The sequence below is a fragment of the Labrus mixtus genome, chromosome 6, assembly GCF_963584025.1.
Source record: "Labrus mixtus chromosome 6, fLabMix1.1, whole genome shotgun sequence".
NCBI lineage: Eukaryota > Metazoa > Chordata > Actinopteri > Labriformes > Labridae > Labrus > Labrus mixtus.
The window spans coordinates 21,459,827-21,482,872 of NC_083617.1; the positions used below are offsets into that span (position 1 = coordinate 21,459,827).

Sequence of the window (23,046 nt, forward strand, 5' to 3'; positions counted from 1 at the left end):
TATATATATATATATATATATATATATATATATATATATACATATATATATATTTAACTTTTTGCTATTGTTTGCTGATTCTATTCCTCTTTTTTATGTTTTGTTTTTTGTTCATTGTTTTGTATACTTTTTTTTTTTACACCATCACAAATAAAAAACACCTTTGAAACAGCATCGGATCATGTGCGTGTGTTCACTTGATATTTGATGTTTTATGTAAAACTGAATTAATGTATTTAATCACGGGGTTTTGGCAGTGCAATTGTCTAAAGTTTGTGTCAATATAATCAAACACAGCAGCGCCCTCGAGCGGCATAACTAAGTACTGAAGCATCGTCAAGACGCCACAGTGGAAACAGCTCAGACCAGAGCTGATCATTTTCTCTTATCGAAAATAAAACTTGATAGAAAATTTCGGGTTATCGTTATCACAGAAACAATTTAAAAAGTTTTAAAATATTCTCGTTGATTTAGCCTTTTTTTTTTAATTCACAAGAGAGTGTATTAAATATATTTGTATGATTTTATTTTACTGTCAGCAAGCTTGCATAAAAATGTAAGTTTTCTCCTAAATTGAATGCTTATGGGGTTTGATTAGAATATATATTTTTTTGTTCATGAAGATATCAGTTTTCTGTAAATAAAGACGAATGAATATTTTGAGTGGAACAGGTTGGGGAAGCTCTTCTGGAATAAAAATCTGCTTTTAAACTCAAAATAACAAACTAAACAGCCTCAGATCGGTCTTAATTTTATCTAAATTTAATGTTCAGCTGTTCAATGAAAATATGTGATTAATTCTGCCCTTGTCGATTAAAAAGTAGGCTAATTAGTCACAACCCAATGGTCACAACACAGGCGTCCTCGATGTCTTTTATTGTGAAAAACCTCACCAGAAGTACCTCTCTGTGGGTCTCCGGTCGGCTGTCGGTCGGTGCAGGCTTGCCCCGTTACTCTCATTACACGTTGGTTGGTTATCGGTAGACAGTCTGGAGCTCCTGGACCATATTCATGGAGGAACCGTGAGGTTTTACTGGAGAGTACCGGCGGAGGGGGAGATAACTTTTCCCGCGGTAAGAAAGTAAAAGAAACAAACTAACTCAGTTTTGTTTACCGTAACCTTTCTGGTGTATTATTAAACGGACAGACTCAACTTTCTGCTAGCAAGAGTTTCGTTTTAAGGTCGTAGGAATTGGCATAGGGACAGATGTTTAATTTTGATTAAATTTAGTTTATCTTGTGTGTTATGGAAATTTCGCCGCGAGCCTTTTGTTCGTGCAGCTCGCGACTCCGTTCCCATGGTGAAGCTTCATCAGCTCGCGAGACTCAGAGAACACGTTTTTCCCATAGACTGTAAATATTACAGGTTTATTCATATACTGTAAATATTACAGGTTTATTCATAGACTGTAAATATTACAGGTTTATTACAGGGTTTATTCATATACTGTAAATATTACAGGTTTATTACAGGATTTATTCATATACTGTAAATATTACAGGTTTATTACAGGATTTATTCATATACTGTAAATATTACAGGTTTATTACAGGATTTATTCATATACTGTAAATATTACAGGTTTATTCATATACTGTAAATATTACAGGTTTATTCATACACTGTAAATATTACAGGTTTATTACAGGGTTTATTCATAGACTGTAAATATTACAGGTTTATTACAGGATTTATTCATATACTGTAAATATTACAGGTTTATTCATAGACTGTAAATATTACAGGGTTCATTCATACACTGTAAATATTACAGGTTTATTCATATACTGTAAATATTACAGGTTTATTACAGGGTTTATTCATATACTGTAAATATTACAGGTTTATTCATATACTGTAAATATTACAGGGTTTATTCATAGACTGTAAATATTACAGGTTTATTACAGGGTTTATTCATAGACTGTAAATATTACAGGTTTATTCATATACTGTAAATATTACAGGTTTATTACAGGGTTTATTCATAGACTGTAAATATTACAGGTTTATTCATATACTGTAAATATTACAGGTTTATTACAGGGTTTATTCATAGACTGTAAATATTACAGGGTTCATTCATACACTGTAAATATTACAGGTTTATTCATATACTGTAAATATTACAGGTTTATTCATACACTGTAAATATTACAGGTTTATTACAGGGTTTATTCATAGACTGTAAATATTACAGGTTTATTCATACACTGTAAATATTACAGGTTTATTACAGGGTTTATTCATAGACTGTAAATATTACAGGTTTATTCATACACTGTAAATATTACAGGTTTATTACAGGGTTTATTAATAGACTATAAATATTACAGGTTTATTCATATACTGTAAATATTACAGGTTTATTCATAGACTGTAAATATTACAGGTTTATTCATAGACTGTAAATATTACAGGGTTTATATAATATTTACAGTCTATGGGTTTATTACAGGGTTACAGGTTTTTCCCTAATATTTACAGTCTATGGTTTTTCCTTAGCGTTATGATTTTATTGTAACGTTACACTGCATTTTTACGAAGGTACTGAACTTTAACCAGTTTACATTTCTCGAAAATGTACTGCTCTTATTTATTATACCTGTAATCCCTAAGTGGAGGGATACTCTGTTACAAACAAAAGCCTACATTTTTTACCTTAACTCAAAATCAAAATAGGCTATACTTAAAATCTAAAAAGTGAAAGTGTACAATATAGGCATGCACAGTATATAATGTATTTGAAGGATTACATTTTAATCATTGACGCATTCGTGTGTTCATCACTTTCAATATGTAATAATGCAAAATAAATATATGATATATTTTGGTTTTAATAATTTGAATCTCATAAGTAACCAGCATGTGCATTAATGTTGTGACATATTGCCTACAATACAGAGTTTGACTGTCAAATGAGTGACGTAAATGTTTAGCTTTAAAGAAGGTATTTAAGTACGTTATTAGATTAAATGTGATTTTAACCCATTTCATGACAATATATGAATAACAGTATCTTTGAGAAATGTGGCGTTTTTGCAGTAACAGTTTGCCCTGCTATATATGGAAGCTATGGTGTGGCTCTGAGCATTGTCTGGCTGATGATGAAGAAGATGATGATGGTTAACCAGCAGACAGAAAGATAAGAGGAGCACAGATTACTGATTATATAACAGAAACACAGGAGGGTGGGGGGCATGCTCAGCCTCTGATTCAACAGCACAACAGAGATGGAGACATGTTTAACTGTCAACACAAGTCCAACATAGAACTTGTCTAATCATTGGACTTCTGTCTGTGTTCGCCACATCTTTATGACGGTCTCCAGACACTGTGACGACTCACTCACATATTTTCAGTATCTCTGGTGATAGCAGGAAATATTTCAGATAACTCAAACATAATTGGTGAGGTTTTTGGTGAGGGTCAAATCCACCAGAGAAGAAGACCCACAGAAGCATCATGAGATGAAAAACTCCCCCAGTAAAGAAGAAGAATTCTTCCTTCCCAGATTGATTGATTGAAATCACTTAAATATTTTACAAGACAAAGAAAATGACTTGTTCATTATACATTGATTTAATGATGTGCCTGTCTTTTTACTGGAGGCCCATTTAATGATCCGACTTCCAGTGAATATTCTTATTAATGATCCCCCTTTACACAGCTGGGAATGTTGAGTCATTATTATGCTTAGCCATTCTGTATGAATGTTAAAACCAGAATGGGAGGGGCAATACCAGCAGCTAGCTAAACCAATGTCCATGTTACTTATATGACCCCACAAGGGTTAACTTGAAAAGCAGCCAGCAACTTTCTGATGACCTCATGTTGTGTAAGTTTCAACAATACACAGGAACACACTTCATTTACTCCAGGCTGTTTGGTACAAACACGTTTTAGCTATTGTGCTAATTCTGGCATATTAACATAGATGATAAAAGTGCACAGTCCTACTTAAATAAATAAAAAAACCTGAAAACCCATTATTTTTTTATTGATGATACACTGCACCTATTATCTGTTTCTCATTTCATTTCTGTTTATTACTCTAACCATATTTTTTTTATGCATGGTCATGTTGAAATGTATTCATGTGAGCTCATTCTACATAATATAATATCATATCACCTAAAGATGAACTACCATGCTACAGGCCTCTTACCCAGTGACATTTTCCTGCAGGGGATTTGGCGTTGCAGCGTGATGTGTGGTGATGGAGGAGGCGGAGCACAGCCACTACGTCGATCAGCTGAGGTCCGAATTCAACAGCTGCGACACCACAGCTACTGGCTTCCTTGACCGGGAGGAGCTGACAGTTCTTTGCCGAAAACTGCAGCTAGACGCTCACTTGCCGCTGTTGCTCGACACACTGCTGGGAGCACGCACCTATGCAAGGGTAACACACACACACTGAACACTGAAGCCAGGGTAACACACTCACACTGATACACAACAGAAATACACACAAACACACTTTTGCATTTACAGCAACATAAATACCTACCTCGGTACTTTTACTTTCAAAGCACCTTTGGTTGCTCATACTTATTAGCACTTCACGTACAGTATAATGTTTTAAATATAGTACATGTATAGAAGTGTGATTATTTATTGTCAGGCACACTTAATTATTGCAACAGTGAGGAACTTTTATTTTGTTCAATTCTTTGCCACCCTTATGGACAAAAGGTCAGAGAAAATGTAAACAATGGCTCTTTCAGAATGTATTGCCAGACTCTGACCCTACGGCTGCAGTGACGGGCATTAAAAATAATTGTATAGATATCAGGCTTATGAAGCTTAAGTTGTTTAGCTACATTGACTATTTAGACTAAGAGGTGAAAGAACTACACAGCTCTTATATCAACTGTGAATATATTGTATGTGACCTGAAATGAGCTCTGTGTGTGTGACCTTCAGGTGAACTTTGAGGAGTTTAAAGAAGGCTTTGTTGCTGTTCTTTCTCGCTCTCTGGACTTCAGCACATCAGAGGATGACAGCAGCTACCTGGAGCCAGGTAACACTTTAGATGTCAACTGTGAAAATAAGTCTGATGATATTATCTATTTTTGCCAAACATAATGAGTCCTGCTGCCCTCATTAGAGGTGGGGATCATCCACATCTGTGTGACCATTTTTCATGTTTCACGTGTGTTTATTTCCTTATTTCAAATCTGGATAATATTCACATTTTTGACTCAGGATAGATAGGAATACAAATATGTTGTTGATTTGATAGAGGATGGCAGTAGAATTTGTATCAGTGAGAAGACAAACGGCTCTTTATCCCCTATAAAGAGCTGTAAATGTCCTAAGGCTTCCAGCTAAAAGATAATTTTGTTCTCGTCTATACTTCTCAGTATACTGAGAAACAAATGTTAAGAAAATACTGACTAAATGATGATGTTGAATATGAACATTTTCTACAAACTGGATATACACTTTTAGCGAAGTTCATTGTGTGCTTTGTTTAAGTTTGAATTGCAATACTGCACAAAATAAAGGATAGGAAGGAAATATAAAGGTGCTTGATTTGAGTTAAGTTTTCTTCACTGCAGGTCCAGAAGGTCTTGGTTTGTTGGTGAGTGTTGTATTTTAGCCATTGTGCTGGTCTATGTTTGTTTAAAGTCACGGTTTTGCGAAAAAGGATTCCTGTGTGACAGATTTTGGCTTCAGTCTTTAATTTGCTCCTTGGCTCTGGGTCTGAGTCTCCACAGTGACTCTGCAGCTTCACTGACCTACATACAACCTATCTGTTTGACTGACCCTGCTTATTTGTCTCTGCAGTTGTTCCAGAGGAGGTAAAGCCAAAGTTTGTGAAGGGAACAAAACGCTATGGCCGCCGCTCCCGCCCCGATAACAAGCCTGATTCTGCGCTGACCTGCGACTCGGAGGACTCGCCACTGTCCAGAAACGAGGCAACAGACTCATCACCTACCGGAGTCCGCAGAGCCAAACTGAGACGATCAACGTCTCTGGAGAGTGTCGAGGTCAGATGCTGCTTCATGTTCTCCTACAAATCTGATCTATTTATGAAAATCTTTAGAAATATTCCCTCTTGGACAATAAAAACTCTCCTAAATTATCCTACTGCTACTTCCACTATTCTACCATTTTGATTTTCCATTTTGATTTTCCTATGCAGTCCTAGACTGATGGAGAGGGAAAGTTTGAAGGAATAAAATTATTATTATATAATCATACATTGATGACAGTGATTGCAGCAGCTGTTCATATGTTCAAACTCTGCTTGTGTTAACACCAGTGTTTACTTAGGGGAGTTTTATTATCATTAAATGAAAACAATTTGTAGATAAGCAAGTTGTTAAATAGAGATAAGTTATATTTTAATATTTACAGCCACTAACAACCATTGTGTTTGTTGTATAGCTAGAGAACTAACCTCACTTAAGCATGTTATATATGATTTGTTTAAAGTGAAGATAAAATAGGTTTTATTGAGGACAAGCAAAATATATGACTTGATATAATGCTGTTTTATAATTACAATCAATATGAAAAATTCAACTTTGGATTTCACTCAAATAACACCGCAGATCTAAGATTACATTGGCCTTGTAATAAGGAAACTGAGTAAAGGAATGTTGTGTCAATCGTTCGCTGTGACCCATGCCCTCATCAGTTCATGGTGTGATGAAGAAAACAAAGGTTAAACTACTTCTTGACCTGTGCTGAGACTTTGTGGCTCTGATGGAAGATAATAATGTGAAGAAAAAGCAAGAGAGTACAGCTGAGTGTACACACACACACACACACACACACACACACACACACACACACACACACACACACACACACACACACACACACACACACACACACACACACACACACACAGGCTCATTGTGTGTTTTTGTTCTGGCTGACTTTTATTCGTCTCAGATATCCAGACCTGCTGCGATTCTGCTGCTCTGCTGCAGTTTGTGCTGTCGAGGCCGTGAATACCTGAGTGGGGAGGAAGGGGGAGGGAGGGAGGAGCCCACTGGGGAGGTTTGGTGGTTTTGGGGGCGTCGGAGGTTTTTCAGGAAGTGGGATTGTAAGGAATGCGGCTGCTGGCAGACGGTCTGTGCTGGTTTGGCTGTGGATCAGAGATGCATCAGTCTGTTTCTATGTGACAATTTTCACTTTTGTTTTTCGTGAAAAAAAAAATGTCTCAACTGTTTTATGTGCAGATTTAAAAACCCAGTTTGGTTTGAGAGCTTCTGGCAGCAGCAGCTGGATTTATGTTCCCTCAAACAGACCTGAACACAAATGGCTTCACAGCAGCTTCTCTTTGTTGCTTTTGTCTTGACCCCACCTTCTTCTTCTTCATTAGTGGTCAGAGCAGGATGATCCTGATCCAAGCCCTTCTCAGTCTGACTTTATTTGTAGTAAATTAAATGATAGGATTTGGGGGAAAAGGGCAATATTTCTGTGATTGCAAGATTTTAATCCTGTAGTGATAATCTGCCAGCAAGCTTGTCAGTGTTCCTCTATTACAGAATCTCTGCCGACAGCTGATGGGTTGTTAAACTGTGAAGTTTCCATCTACAGAGTTTTTGTAGAACATAACAGTACAGTACTATAGAGACAGTCTTCCTGCTGTTAAATAAGAGAAACTCTGTTTTACTCTCCGTCTTTCTGTTTAAAATATTGAAGAGTTTTTATGTAACTCTGCTCTGAGATTCCTGCAGATTAAGAACTGCAACCCTCTCTCTCTCTTCACTGTATGTGTCTCTCTCAGTGGATTTTATTCAGCTCCACCAGCTGAAATCTCTGGAAATGCTTCACATTTTCAGCATTTAGTCTGTTACATAAAGGGCTTATGGAGAGGAGGACTGGCAGATGCTGTTTACAATATGAAGACAGGGTTAGGTTATGGTTGGCACTGGTTTGTAGTGTTTGTGTGTTTGCCTGTCCAACATTTTTCTTCTATATTTTAAAAACTTTGGGACTTAGTCCTTAAAATTGCTGAAACCCCTTCCCATCTGGTGGATGTATGAATGTTCAGATGGATGGATAAATGAAAGAAGTGGCTGAAAAAGACAAAAAGAGATCAGATGTCATGCATGTCAGGTTCAGACTTCATGATATCAGCTGAATCATAGCCTGACAGTTGCTGGTTTTATCCTGTGAAGTGTATCAAACTAGAGGACAAACAGCATACTGTAACCATTGTATCTTCCTCTTAATAAGAGAATAAGAGAAGTTCACTTTTACCCTATCTCACATTTCCCTCGATTTTTAAAAAACAGATTAATCATTACTTTTCACTGACATGGAAACAGTTTGAATGTATTACTCTCTTATGGTTTTTTTTATTGTATGTGAGTTGCACAGAGCTGTGTATGTTTTTTCCCTCTGCACTTTTGCTCAAGGCAGATTTCCGCTCCGGAGAAAATTAAAGTTTATCTAATCATATCTAATCTAAAGTAAACCTTTATCATTCTTAAAAGAAAACACTACACAATGCTGGATTCATGTTTTAGTTTTTCTTTAAGTAAAAAGGTTTCAATATGGTTTCATTGGACAATGGAGGAAGAGCTCAAGGAGGGAATGATCAGCTCTAAAACTAAATTTAGCCTCGAATCAAAAGCAGCTGTCCTTACGAAAGGCAAATGACTAAATCCTTGACCCAAACCTGATTTTAAACAAGTAAAAACTTCTGTTTCTGTAGATAAGCATGGATTCATGGGGACAGCTGACAGCAGGTGTCGATTTTAGTTCTCGATCAAATATTGTTTAAAAGGAGCTTTTCATTTTAATCATTGTAATAAAATGCAGGATTGGAGATTCTTTTTTCCCTCAAAAATCATGTATATCTGTGTACATTAAGGACATAAATAACTTCAAAGAGAACACAGAGTAGCTTACTGATAGCCTCCCGCTACACTGAAATCGTGGCCACTATCAAAATGACAGAAACAAAAGATCCAGGAACAGAAACAGAAAGGTGGCTGCTTTCCTGAAGTCACCGTCTTTTCAACATGTTGTCTTTAATGTGAGACTTAATGTTCTAAATGTAACATTACAATAACTACATTTAAGTACAATAACTAATACCTTTTTGACTGTTTTCCATAACATACTACATTCTTTCTAAGCTTTTACATGGCTAATAAAAATGGAATTTCAAGTAATATTCCTGTTAATGTTTTGTAATGTTTAAGATAATATCTGTACTTCAGAAATGAAGAACAGAATTAAAACTTGACTTAAATAGAAGAAATGTTGTATTCGTAATCATAGCGAAAGTTATGAATGAATTAAATGTATTCACCAGCATAGCTATGGCTGCTTTAAAACGAGTTGAAAGAAAGATTTTGTTACAGACAATAGATTGTAACTGAAACACAGCTGTGGTTTGGTCCCTTCTATTATACCATAGCCTTAAAGCCAGATAAAAATGTGATGAATACAGGAAAGACACCCAGAGTTAAGAAATAATCACGCCACCCAAGTTCTACTTCCATGTCTGTGCGTGTGTGTGTGTGTCTCTTCAAGTTAGCAGGTTAACATGGTGTGACGGATATAGGCTAACTATGCTGGATGCCTCTACAGCTAACTGTCTAACACTGACACGTTAATAATTGATCCACTGCTGCTGAATTTTTCACAGCAGTTTTAGCCTCCTTTTCTTCCATCATTGACCACACAGAATCTACGCACAGCGACTACATACATAGAGCAGCCACACAGCCTCCCTCTGATTGTGACAGAGCTGTGTGCAGGAGACTATGATCTGCTCGTCTTCAGTCAGACAGGAACGAGGAAACATTCACGGGCCACTGCTTCACGGCAAATTCTTTACTTTTGAATGAGTGACAGTCAGGATAATAATTAAAGTGGTGTATATTAGTTGATGTCAATATTTTTAAAATGCTCGTAAGGGATCGGGAGCAACATTTTTCACCGCTCTTCAGTCCCACAGCTTACTTGTAATTTATGACTCTGTAATGTCACGGTACTTCTGTGATGTCACAAGATGTCTCCGTGATGTCATGAACATTCGGAGAGTTAGGAGAATCTGATTTGTTCAAAACAAACCTGATCGAAAGAGACAGAGAAGTTTAGGGGAAGACAATGTGCTTGCGTAAGTGCCGCTGAGCTCCACATTAGTGGGAACAGTTATACAACACTGTTCAATTTTTCATACAAATGTTCATTCATGGAGGCTGCGTCAAGAACACACGCACTCAGACTCTCTAACGCACCGAGCTTAATGACAGAACACTCAAGAGACATCTTTGGAGATTTCTTTACTGTCGCAATTTCTTTCTGACTTTCTGTTTTTACTGCAAACCTGCTGCCACCTTTCTCTTGACCAGGCAAGTCACTGGTTTGGTTTCCCACACATGTCCTGACACAGGGTGGGCTTTACATGCTAAGCTCTTTAACGTGACAATCAGGGTCTATAGCCTTTACACGCACACGCACACACACACAGACACAGACACACACACACACACACACACACACACACACACACACACACACACACACACACACACACACACACACACACACACACACACACACACACACACACACACACACACACACACACACACACAATATGTTCAGCCTAGCAGAGGTAATGACCGCTCCGGAATTCCTTCTGATCACTGTTTGGCTTGTTGGCATCACCGCAGTGCACACAGACACACAGACACAAACACACTAACACACACTTCCATAATTTTCTCTCAGCATACCCTTGTCCAAGCTGCACACAGTCTTTCATAACACTTTCGGCTGTTTGTTCAAACAAGTTTCACGGGCTGGTTAACACAGAAAAACACACACTCACACACCGAGTGTAAATCACACTCACATTGACCTCCATGTTTTCTTTGCAGAGCCTGAAGTCTGATGAGGATGTAGGAAGTCAGAAGGAGAACATCCAGCCAGACTTTCAGTCTAAAGGTACTCTCTGCTCGACTGTTTTCTTTGGATTTATAATCTTAATGGCTCCAGTAGTTCTAGTTTGAAGACACTCTGGTTTCACTTTGGGTTCATATGGGATTTCTTGTAGAACAAACAGTTCTACAGAGATACATGGTTTACCAGTGATCAAGGTGTTCTGACTCTGACTTTATTCAGTTATTTTTAGGCCATTTTACCTTTATTTGAAAGTGCTGCTGAAGAGAGATGGTAATCTTTGGGAGGAGAGAGTGGGGGGTGATAAAGGGGCCTGGGTCTGATATGAAAAACATGGCTGCTGTGAAGAGGACCACTGCCTCTGTATATGTGCAGGCTCTCTAACTGCTGAGCTAAACCTGAACCTGTTTAATGGCATTTGTGACAAAAACTTTTCCCTTTTTTTGAGAGAGCACAACCATAGGGAGCTTGATCTTGTTCAAAGTAAGATAACACAGTATGTTCTGTTATTAAACATGTGGTTGTATCAAGAAGCATGAACATTTATGAGTAAGGAAGTGTAGACAATGTTTTTGTGTAAGAAAACAAAAAGACCTCTGCGATTATATCATTTATTCAATATGTCATAGAAATTATGTCAAATCATTTTTTGGGCAGAGATGTTTGACAGTAGACACTAGACAGTGTCATTTATTCTGTCGTTCAGTACCGGATACAAACCCTAGTTGGCGGATGATTCCTAATTGGAAAATCAACCACTTTTACAGAAACCTGTTTACAGAAACTTTTTGGTAGAAGTAAATAACTTTGAATGTGCATTTAGGTAGGAAACATCCAATAAGAGAGCTTTGAATACTGTTTGATTTGCAGCTTACAGCAGGCAAAGGAGGGAGACTCCCTGCTTTAGAAACAAAGCATCTTTTATTTTCTAGAGCTTGTACGTACACCATTTACTGACTCTTCTGCTTAAAAGAACAGAAGCCCAGGGTTAGGGGTATCTGAAATAGAAACATTTAGGGAATTATATTGTATTGAGTTTATGTAATGTTACTGATTTTATTAAAGAATAATATAGATCATATTGTTACATTATTGTTATTTTTTTGCATTGAGCAAAGATTCTCAGGAAACATGTACACGCATACCTGAAGAGTTAGATTTACTTGTTGGTCTTTGTATTGAAATAACTGACTGTCAATTATTGGAGTGATAGTACAGTAACTACCAATCCAGTGGTTTTAGTTTTATACATGATACATTCACATTTCTATAGCTCATGGTGGCTTAAAATTCAGTACATGTTCTCTGATATCTAGCTGATTGCTTCATGCTCTAACTACATTCATTCTGAATATATGTATTTATTTGTGTGTTGTGCAGGACCTCAGCAGAAGGAGGTGGACTTAGGGTCTGTCGTTGAAGGCGGCGGAAGAGGAGTTTGTGGTGGAGGCGTCCTGACGGCAATGTGTGGTCATCCTGGCCTGCAGCAACTCAACACAGAGGTAAGAAATGACACAAAAAGCACAGGAGGATGTTTTACATGATTGAATGTGACAAGTAACAGCTGACACCATTAAAACAGGATCTGGACCTGCTGCTCAGGAAGCTGGACCCAGACCTGGACGGCAGAGTCAGCATCAGAGACTTCCAGAAGGTTCTACGTGGCTCCGCACCCATCTCGTGCTCCACCCCTGTACGACCGGCTGACCTGCAGAGGGCACCACAACGGGTCAGACTCTAGTTTAAGAACACCTTCTTTAAATTACAAACCTCAATATACAGTTTGTTGTTGATACATTTTGATATAGACATTACTATAATGTAACATGGAATCAAACTAACATAGACCTTATTGGTTTTGCTGTCAAGGTTTTGATTTATTTTAAAGGTATCTTAACAAAAAATACTTATTACACATTCAGATCTAATATAGAAAAAATAAAAAATGTAGGTTTTTCTCTGAGGCTGCTGAGTGCAGCTCCTGAATGCATCATCAGTGCTTCAATCAGAAGGCTTTGCTGCAGCTGATAGCCATCAGTCCAATCAGGTAGGAGGAAGTCAGTCAGGTGCTGCAGGAGAACAGGTAGCTGTTCAGACAGACAGGCAGACGGCAAGAAGCATGCACTGCACGTCAGGTCTGATCTCAGGCTGTGGTTTGTTAACATGGGTGAGGACAGACAAGAGTGTCGCCTACACAAGGACCTCCTGCTACACCCAGGTGAAACTTCAACATTCCAGTATGTCCTGAAGAGTCTCAAGTATAGCTGATTGAAGTAAGGTTGAGTTTGGTAGGACAGATCGAACCTCAAATCCATGTAAAGACTGAAAATGTTGTAAACTGGTGAAAACCATAACATTAACTTACTATCAAAAAAATCCTGGTTTGTGTCTCGCAATTTTCAGCAGAGATTTTAATCTTTTAGTAATTACTTTCAGAACAGTGCTCATTTAAATAATTTTACACTGCATACTAAAGTATTTACCAGGAGGAAAATCATATTGGAATCAAACGTTGTCAGAATAACATAAAGAAATATATTAAACTTCAAACTTTCTCATATTCTATAATCTGTTAGATGTCACCAACCTTAGAGGAAACAGGAGGACATATCTTTAAACACTACATGAGATAAATGAACAAATGTGTGCACTTTATTTATTGATTTCATTTGGTATTTATTTAGTTTGGTCAGAAGCTGGCAGTATAGGCTGCAGTTTACACTTCGCTCTAATCAACTAGTAGAAACTGGTCAATTTGCAAAAACTGATCAGAAAAGGTCCTGGTTTGGAAACGTGCCTTGTTTGTTGCAACATGGACTCAGTCTCTGTCTGGTACACGCTCTACACTCTGAGCTCCCACGGCAACCCCAAAACAGCTTTTCTTACGTAATACTTAAAAATAGCTTAGAATACGATTAGGGAAACAAGACCAAGGGAACCAAGACCAAAAACTTGCAGCAGTGCTTCATTATATATTATGCATAAACCAGCTTTTATGCCACTTAGAGCACCACTTAAAATAGTCTTTGAAATTGTTAGAGGGGCCAGAAAATTTAAATGTCTTACTTTTCTTCACCTTCAGAGGAATTTTACTGTCATTACTGGGGTTTTTTTTAAAGTTAGATTGACAAACATATTGTCTTTCTGTACAAGCAGTTTGGTCTTGCTTTCTAATTGTAACATTTTAATATTTTCACTAGAATGAGCTCTCCATGTTCTGGTTGGTGTTTCTGGGATGTTGTTGCTCAGATCTGCATGTAATCTCTTCACTCTTTCATGCCTTGTGGTGCAGGTTGACATGTTGACCCTGCTCTACGCCTTAGCTTGCAGTGTTTGAAAGTAGCCAAGATTATTAACTCAAGTTCTCTACTTAGCACAATTTAGTGTTTTCATTTTCTGCTGCTTTTTACTTCTCTGCTACATCTCCAGGGAAAACATTGTACACTATGCTGCACTCCATTTATTGGTAATATTAATAATTAATATATAACTTTGTAGACTCAGATTTACAGACATTACAACAGAATATAAGAAAAGGAACATAATTAATTGTTTGGGGGAAAATCAGACCAGATTTTTCCTCATGGGAATGTACTACTGTGTAGTGGGAACCTCCACGGTCCACTACTCTCCATGTTCGGGTTGGTGTTTCTGGGATGTTAGTGCTCAGATCTGCATGTCTCTCAGTGAAAGTAGGCTAATCCAGATTAAATGTTACCACGTCACACCGCAACAACAGGCGTTTATTAGGACCCTGAGAAATCTGTTCATTACTGCTGGTTTAAAGCCCCTCTGTCTGTGAAACCTTCTAATGCTGATCACAACACAGATCTCAGCACTGCAACTCATTCATCTGGTTTGAAACGAGAACAGGCACACTTTAACCTCACAGGGCTGATGTGCTCTGAAGTCTGAATCCAGTTTCTTGTCGTCCATGCAGTCTGAAGCTGTCTCAGAGGAGCACTGCGCTCGTTCCACAACTCCATCCCTACTAACGGCCACTGTTGGTCACAGAGTCCTCAGCCGGCTGGATGACGGCTCAGGATGCAGCACCCCCGAGCGGGTCACGGCCCTCTGGACCGAGGAGGGCATCAGAAACAGCTGGGACATTCTGCAGGTCAGTATGGACAAGGAGGAGGAATATTGGCAACATGACTGAGAGGTTGGACGAAGGCGTGTATTATGGTGATGAGGTTTTAGTTTGTTTTTTTCTCTCACAGCTTTTTATATTTATAAAACTGTTTTAAATAATCGACTTTAAGCAGTGGAGACCTTGAGCTATGCTATGGTGATGAATCTGTAAACCGAACAGGAAGATCAGTACTCCTGCATGATACAATGCAGGGTGAATCCAGAAACTATTGTCTATAATTTTTCTCCTTTGAAAGAGTAGTTACTTAACGATTTGCTCTGTTTGTGTTGCGTAATGTTCTTTCAGTTTGGATTTCATAATTTTCTGATAAATCATTTATGCAGTCTGGGAACCATGGATCATGTTTTATTTATCCTGTCAGATGGGTCTGGTCCTCTCCTGCTCAGACAGATTTCAATCCATCTTGATTCAGTTAAAGTGAAATAAAACTGTTTATCTTTATATTTTCATATTTACATCTGTTTCTCTCACTGTCTCTCTCACACACACACGCACGCACATGAGAGAGAATTGACAGACACGCACAAATGCGCACACACACCTTCCACTTTTTAAAGTTAAAAAATCACGCAATGCAATTTTTACACTGTTGGAGTCTCAGATCAGTTAACAATTTTCATTAAAGTTTCACAAATTGGAGCTCAGTTCAGACTTCCTGTTGTCTTCCTGATAAACACAGAAAAGGAGCCAGTTTATGTGATTCAGTTCCATACTGACCCACTTCTGGAGCATATCAGAGTTCAGAGATTTTTGTAAGATAAACAAACAAGCCCGGTTAAATTACTCTCACTTTACCCTCCACTCTGCATGTTTCCTTGTCTTTTAAGTCCTCCCTCCTGGGAACTGCTTGATTTACAGTTGAACTGCACTCAGTCTTTTAAGCTACAGCCAAACTAACCTCATCAGCCTGTGGTTTTCTGCTGTGAGGTCCAGGGTTTCCCTAAACCAGAGCAGCTCCACCTCATTCCTTTTTGTTTCTTCTGGAAGCTGAACAGAAGCTCAGGTTTCTCCATTTCCTGTCAGAGATTCAACACAACTGCCTAGTTTTAGAACATTCACTCGTCAGGAGCAAGCAGGGGTTTTTTGTACAGTATATGGTGTCAGGGTATGAGGCGATTCTGGATCAGACAGACGGAGGTGAAGTTAAAAAAAAGTTGACATCTTGTTCTTTAGCACATTGTTCAACTATTGTAGTCCAAGCCAAAACTTGGAAATAGGAATTGATTTGTTTTGAATCTTAAGTAATTATGATTATATGTAGAGATATCTTTAAGTTCTACAGATACAGACTCACGGCTAAAAAATGACCATCATCGTGAAGTCTCACTAGCAGATACATGAATCCGCAACGTAATAGTAACACAACAGAAAAACCAAACAAACAGAATAAATGGAGGATAACAGAATAAAATTCATGAAGATCAGATGTAATTCATAAACTGTGTTTTACATTTGCCACCAACAGATTGACTCTTTCAAATAGAAACAGACTACATTAGTCAAATGTTTTGATCAGGAACAGCTAAGTCAATAAACACAGGTGAAAAAAGAATTGCTTCCGAGAATTATTGAGATCCAATTTAAAGAGCAGCAGGACGGCAAATAAAAACTGGGCCGTTTTTTACTTAAATATGATCACTTATAACCCAACAGTAATCAACAATAAAGTCATGTTTCAGTCAATTTGTTGTTCTCCCCTTCCAGACTCTGGACTTCCCTCTGGAGGAGCGTCTCAGTCTGGCAGACCTGACTCTGGCTCTGGACAATGAGCTGCTGGTCAGCGGGAATGGCATCCACCAGGCGGCGCTCATCTCCTACAAGAACGAGATCCAACACCTGCAGTAGGTTTTCCTGTTGTTAAAACATTTTAACTTAACATCAGCGTGTTTTTACTTTCCTTGACTATTTCCATTTCCTTTTATTCATACTTTTCCTCCACTTCTTCTCAGAGAGTAATATTGCATTTGCACTATTTACTCTTTTCTGACATCTTTTATTGCAGATAACAGTTTAGCATCTTTCCTGCCAAGTCATTATCATGTTTCTTCAGATGTGGTGATGTTTGTGTTCTACTGAGTTATTAAGTGTTGAGGGGAAATTCTCCACAATTGAAACTAAAAGAACTACAGTAACCCCTTAAAGGGATACTTCACCCATTTGCATTAAGCTTTGTATCATTAGAAACCTGGTAGTATTTTTGAATGGTCGTGCATCCCGCCCTCATTTTCCCCTGAGATGGGAAATCTTTGTATTTCTGAGTCTGAAAAGGAGCTTCCAGTGAGGCAAAATGACGATTTTTGCGTCACTGGAAGCTGTTATGGTTAGCAGGGTGAAACTACAACGCTAGTTCCTCATATTTTCGACCACTGAAGCTACAGACCAATCACAGATTAGTGGGTGGGAACTCACTCCCAGAATCGAAACTCAATGTCCGCCATATTGCTTGGAAGCTATGCAAACAGGCTCTATGGAGAAGCCTTATAATGGCAAAAAATCTAAATATAGCAGCGAGATGGTTGCTGCCGACAGGCCGGTCTTGAGTTTTGGCTGCTGCGGCTGCTGGCTGCCGGGACCACCGCTGGCCACTAGCCGCTGCCCGCCGTGACACAAGACCGGCCTGTCGGCAGCAACCGTCTCTCGGCTATATTGCTATATTGCCGCAGCCGGCCACTGCCAGCTCGGCAGCCGAGACATAAGGTCTGCTTGTCGGCTGCAGTGAGGATGAGGAGCCCGGGCCGGCTCAAGATGGGGCGGACTGGTAGTGTCGGTGCTCTCACTGTTTGCCTATGGACACAGACATAGAGTCTGTTTTCTGACAGGAATTTCCAAGATCAATTCTGGAAGAAGTCTCTGAATCAGTTGAGGAAATGACTTTGTGTTGAAGTAAATATGTCTGTAAATGTTTTTATTATTATATTTCTACTGCTATGCTGTATATTTTTGAGAAACTGTATCGATCGAATTTCCCTTTGGGATTAATAAAGTATTTCATATTCTGAACTAGAGGACCTTAGTGGGAGTGGCCTGCGGTGCTGTGCATTCTGGGATTTGGTTCTGGGATTCTGTCTTTTCTCGGCCAAGAAGGCACCAACTTCAAAATGTATTTCACATTTCTACAACATTTATGACCCAATGTCAATACAGATTCATGTTTCAACGGGTGAATTATCCCTTTAAGGTTAGCAGGAAAATGTACGTTGTAACACAAACTGAAAGTTACTCACGACTGCTATGAGTGAGTTTTAATGTAGTTCAGATCAACCCTTAGTAGTAGTCAGAATGGTTGAAACTGGGATAAAAATTGGGATTGAAAGGGGATAATTCGCTCTGTTTGTACTCTGTGCTCACTCGTTTGTATCCCCTCAGGCTGCAGCAACCCAACTTTATAAGCAGCATGTTATTGACTTTGAATATCGACCATGGTATATTGACCTCACTGCAGTGTCAGTTAATGTAGCTGACTGATGGATTGATAGATTTTCATCATGTATGTTAAAAACTAACAAGTCTTAAAGGTATATTCTGAATATTTGATGCAGCTATTCTAGCAGTGTCTATCTGCTCTCAGTCAGATGAAACTGTTATTTTCTGAAACCTTTTACTCTCCTAAAGACAGAGAAAGGGGGTACATTGGACTTAATGTTGGACTTGACCACTGATTCAAATTGTTTGTTGACACAAAGTGGTTTCCTGTCACATCCACTGACCATCAACACAACCCATTCAGACTCTACTGGGTCAGCTGCAGCCTAGAGGTCAAAGGTTGAGCCCACAAGTCAAATTAAGCAAATCAACTTTTCTCTGAGGGCCAAAATAGTTTTGAATAACAAAAAATGTTGATTTGTGTTTCTTTACAGCAATAGCTGAACTGCTGCTATTAGGTCACCAGTATCAGAGTGGTTTCAAGTGTTTCAGTCAATACTAGGGAAGATTATTTAAGATTTATTTTAAACAATGTACACTGTCTGAAATGTATTCAACATACGTGGACAACAGAACAAACCTACTGTATGTGATTATTAGTTTTTTTTCCAAAACCACAATGTTTACCCAGCATTTATGTTGTGTCAAGATAATCAGAAAAATAACATTTTTAACTGAGAAAATTCATGTAGAAGGCTCCCTTGAAACAGAGGCTTCATAGAACTGTGAGAAAGTCAGAGGAAATGTTGGTACAGACTTGAAGAGTTGGCAGACTTAACATAATATTATGCAGAAACATGGTGGGCCACAGTGAAGGTTGACTTGATGGTCAAAAACATTTTATTAAGTACGGAGACTGCAGTCCTCCAAACGGGCAGCTCAAGTTCGGGTCAAACCTATGGCTCCTTTCCTGCATGTCATTCCCCACTCTCTCTCCCTGGTTTCCTACTCTGTCCCCTGTCCCAACTAAATATAGGCAAAAACTGAAACTACATCTTTTTTTTTTTTTTTTTTTTTTCATGTATTCATGTATTGCATGACATTTTTCAGCACATTTGTATCTGCAATAACTTATTAGGCTGTAACGGTTTGTCCCTGTCAAAATGGAGGGGCATATATTAGGTCTAGGTAATAATTATAATTAAACTCATTACCTTTGTAGCATCTATATTTCTTCAACTTTTGAATTGGGACCAACCTAGGAGCACATAAATTCAGAGTAATTCTGTGAGGGTACAGGGTTGTCACATAGTTTCAGCCTGGTCCTGTGTTGTATTCCATACCGCCAGAGCGCCCCCTGCTGGAGGGGGTGTGTACCTGCATTGAAATGAATGTTCAGAGAGTCCAACATGAGACTTAAAATGATATATGTATTTTGTCTTCAGAGGAGCCTTAGATTTGTAAGATGATGTTCCAAGACAAAATTTAGACCAGGTCTAATTTTCATAACATTAAAACAATTGTGCACATGAATTGCAGTCATTAAAACTTGAACTGACATCCCTGTGCAGAATGTAAAAAAAAGTATAGTAGCGTGTACCAAAAGCATGGTTACGTAGCGGTCAGAACTCAGAAGTCTCTGCCAACTCTTAAAGCTGTGAGAAGATTAAATCAAAATCTAATTGTCTATAGCTGAATGCCCGGAAAGGAAGGCTTAAGGGATTAATCAATTTGTATTAATTCAGATTTTTCCGTAACTGCACAGTAAATATTATGTCACTAAGTCATGTAAATTGTTGTATTAACATAAGTCTGATGATTAAACGATGAAAAATTCTTGAGTTTTTTCCCCCTATATTTGGGGTTGTTACCCAACGCAATATGGGCATAACTATGTGACATAATACTTAAACTACTGCTAATTATTTTTTAATACAGCAATATGTAAGGAATTTTGTTCCACAATGACATTAATAAATGAATCTGATTTTAAAGTGCTGACATTTAAATCTAGAGTAAGTGGGAAGTTTTACTACCTCAGGGAAGTGAAAACATTTTATGTCTCTTACCTGTATGTCTTTTATGAGTATTTGGCTGATTGTGTTCAAGGGAACAACTGTAACTTTTCATCTCCGGTGATTGAAGTTCTCTCCCTCCTGCAGTGAAGAATACAAATATGTTTGGATAATAGAAAGAAACAACAGCTGACAGCTCTGGTGGCTGCAGCAACATGTGTAACATTCAGAAGAGAAATAACCTTTGCAGCTTGGCTACTGTGGACACATAATGAGCTCTTGAATTGCCCAATGAACATGTGAGGAAGCATCGTATTTTAATGAGTATATATGTGCGTGTGTTTGTTTGCTCAGGATGGTGGCAGAGCAGGCATGCAAGGAGCGGGACAAAGTGAAGACAGACCTGGATCTGGCTGATCAGAGGAACCTGCAGCTTGTCAGAGAAGTGGATGACCGACATGCCAGCATGGAGACACTGAACCAAACCAGAATCAGGTCTGACTTAATTCTTGATTTTGAAGTCTTACGCTATATTGCTTACTAAACAATTAAAATAAGAAATGACATTATGATCATCTTCTACACATTTTACTGTTAACATCTCTAAACTTTAGCTGCCAGAGCTAGAAATGAAAAATAAAAACAAGAAATACATCACATATGTCTTGTGTAAAGATCTTAGACATTGATCTGTTGCTCTTTGATTGGTAGGGACCTGGAGCAGGAATATCGTGATAGACTTGCGGCTCTTCGTACTCAGTCGGAGCAGGAGAACGAGGCTCTGCTGCAGCAGGTGGAGAGAGAGCGCAGCACGCTGCAGGTTGAGCTGCAGCTCATCAGAGCACAGGAGGCCGAGCTGCAGGAGGAGCTCTGTAGCGCCACACAGGTGAGTTCATATCACCTGCACTGAAGGGCTTCAATGCTGACTTCTATTTATAGAAATATAATATTACAGTATTGAAATGCCTTTTTGTCTATCCAGGAAAACTGTCGTCTGGAGGAGGAGCTGAGTGCTGTGAAGCTGAAGCTGACTGATACAGAAAGCTCAGTGAACAGACTGCAGAGAGACCTGGACCAGCTGCTTCATGACAAGGTAGCAAAGCACAACACAACAGCTTCCAAACGTGTTTGACATTAGCCATGAAAACTGTAATAATAAGCTGCAAATGTATAGAGTAACTATAATTTTGCTTAGCAAAGGAGATCTTTTGCCTCTAGTGTCAAAATTAGGGGAAATCCACTTATAAGGATAAGACCTTTGATGGCTTTTCAGCTTTTTCTGCTGCCTTAAATTGTGAAAAGATATAATAAATAATGCTTTAACTGGGATGTAAGTAAGTATTAACAAAGGTAAAAACAGTTGTATCACAATACAAAACTATGGATCTACAAACCTGTTAATGTGTGCCAGTGTTTTGGCAGAGCCACACACTCAACAAATTAAATGCTTAATTCTGTAATTACTCTAATTCTGACTCAAAACTGCATTTCCTAACCCTAAAACCAAACCAAGACAAAATGGCCCATTTTACTACAACTGTCCTACTTGTCAGAGTGTAACATCATGTCAGAGTGTAACATCATGTCAGAGTGTCAGAGGTAACGTTATGTCAGAGTGTAACATCAGTGCTCATAAAGCTACAGGAAGAATAAAAATGATTGATCTCCAACACTAACCTAAAACGTATTTCTTCTTAACACTATTTACAAAACCTTAATCTTAAACTTGAGCAGAAAAAAAAGTATAACTTTCCAGAACTGTCTCAATTATAACAGCGAAACATAAGTCCTCACAAAAATACAAGCACAAAAACACACACACACACACACACACACACACACACACACACACTGAGTGGTGTAAGGTAACTTGTAGCTGGTGAATAATTTATCAATGTTTCCTCTGTGACTTCAGTTCATTCCTCTTCTTCTTTTCTGCTTATAATGGCGCTGACTCCTGATCCATTGATTTGAATGTTACCATCATTTTTTTTTTTTTTTGATTGACAGTTTGGCAGCTTGGACCCTTCAGGTGCTGGTCTGAGTAATGAGGAGCGATTCTCCGAGATCGTCAAAGAGTACGAGCTGCGGTGCAGGGTGAGAGTCTGTAGTTGTGTTTGTGCGTCTTTTTTCATTTGGACTTTTCTGTTTGTTATTATTAATTCATAATGTTAAAAGTAGAGTTTAATTTACTCATCTGTGTGGAGCATTCTTCCCCATGTTCATTTCAGAACTAGTCGTCGCTTGATTTTAGAAAATTGAAAGAAAGAAATGTGAAATATCTAAACTTAATAAAATAAATACAAAATTTAAGTTTGTCCCAATAAGTTGAAATATTGTCAAGAAAAAGTCCATTAGGGAGTTTTAATGTCTTTTTTTGTCTGTGCACTTGAATGCCTCGTGTTGGTTCAGCAGAATATCAAGGTGAGAACAGCTGGAAACAAGTATCAGCCCGCTGATACCTGTTACTATGATGCTGCTGAGTGTGAGCTGATGCTTCTGAAGTTTGTTCTATCTGAGATTAACTCAAACAATATTCTTTATAATAATAATAATGATAATACATTTTATTTATAAGCGCTTTTCAAAAACTCAAAGACACTGTACAATTGTTAAAAAACAGAAAG

General features: G+C 38.3%; 1 protein-coding gene across 4 annotated transcripts in view; it reads left to right on the forward strand.

Moving 5' to 3' along the window:
* The first annotated feature begins 920 nt into the window (after positions 1-920).
* The window catches only part of ninl (ninein-like), a 36,084-nt gene continuing 13,958 nt past the window's right edge, over positions 921-23,046 (forward strand). For 2 of the 4 annotated variants that reach the window (XM_061040463.1, XM_061040466.1), the window contains exons 1-13: positions 921-1,073; positions 4,190-4,403; positions 4,928-5,024; positions 5,795-5,997; positions 10,867-10,933; positions 12,269-12,390; positions 12,471-12,617; positions 14,829-15,005; positions 16,746-16,882; positions 20,774-20,914; positions 21,131-21,305; positions 21,402-21,512; positions 22,430-22,516. In XM_061040463.1, the coding sequence (XP_060896446.1) occupies positions 4,221-4,403; positions 4,928-5,024; positions 5,795-5,997; positions 10,867-10,933; positions 12,269-12,390; positions 12,471-12,617; positions 14,829-15,005; positions 16,746-16,882; positions 20,774-20,914; positions 21,131-21,305; positions 21,402-21,512; positions 22,430-22,516 (1,647 nt within the window). In that variant the 5' untranslated portion in view covers positions 921-1,073; positions 4,190-4,220. Of the gene's footprint in view, positions 1,074-4,173; positions 4,404-4,927; positions 5,025-5,794; positions 5,998-10,866; positions 10,934-12,268; positions 12,391-12,470; positions 12,618-12,936; positions 13,107-14,828; positions 15,006-16,745; positions 16,883-20,773; positions 20,915-21,130; positions 21,306-21,401; positions 21,513-22,429; positions 22,517-23,046 lie in introns of those variants that run through there. The other 2 variants (XM_061040464.1, XM_061040465.1) reach the window with 2 other exon arrangements.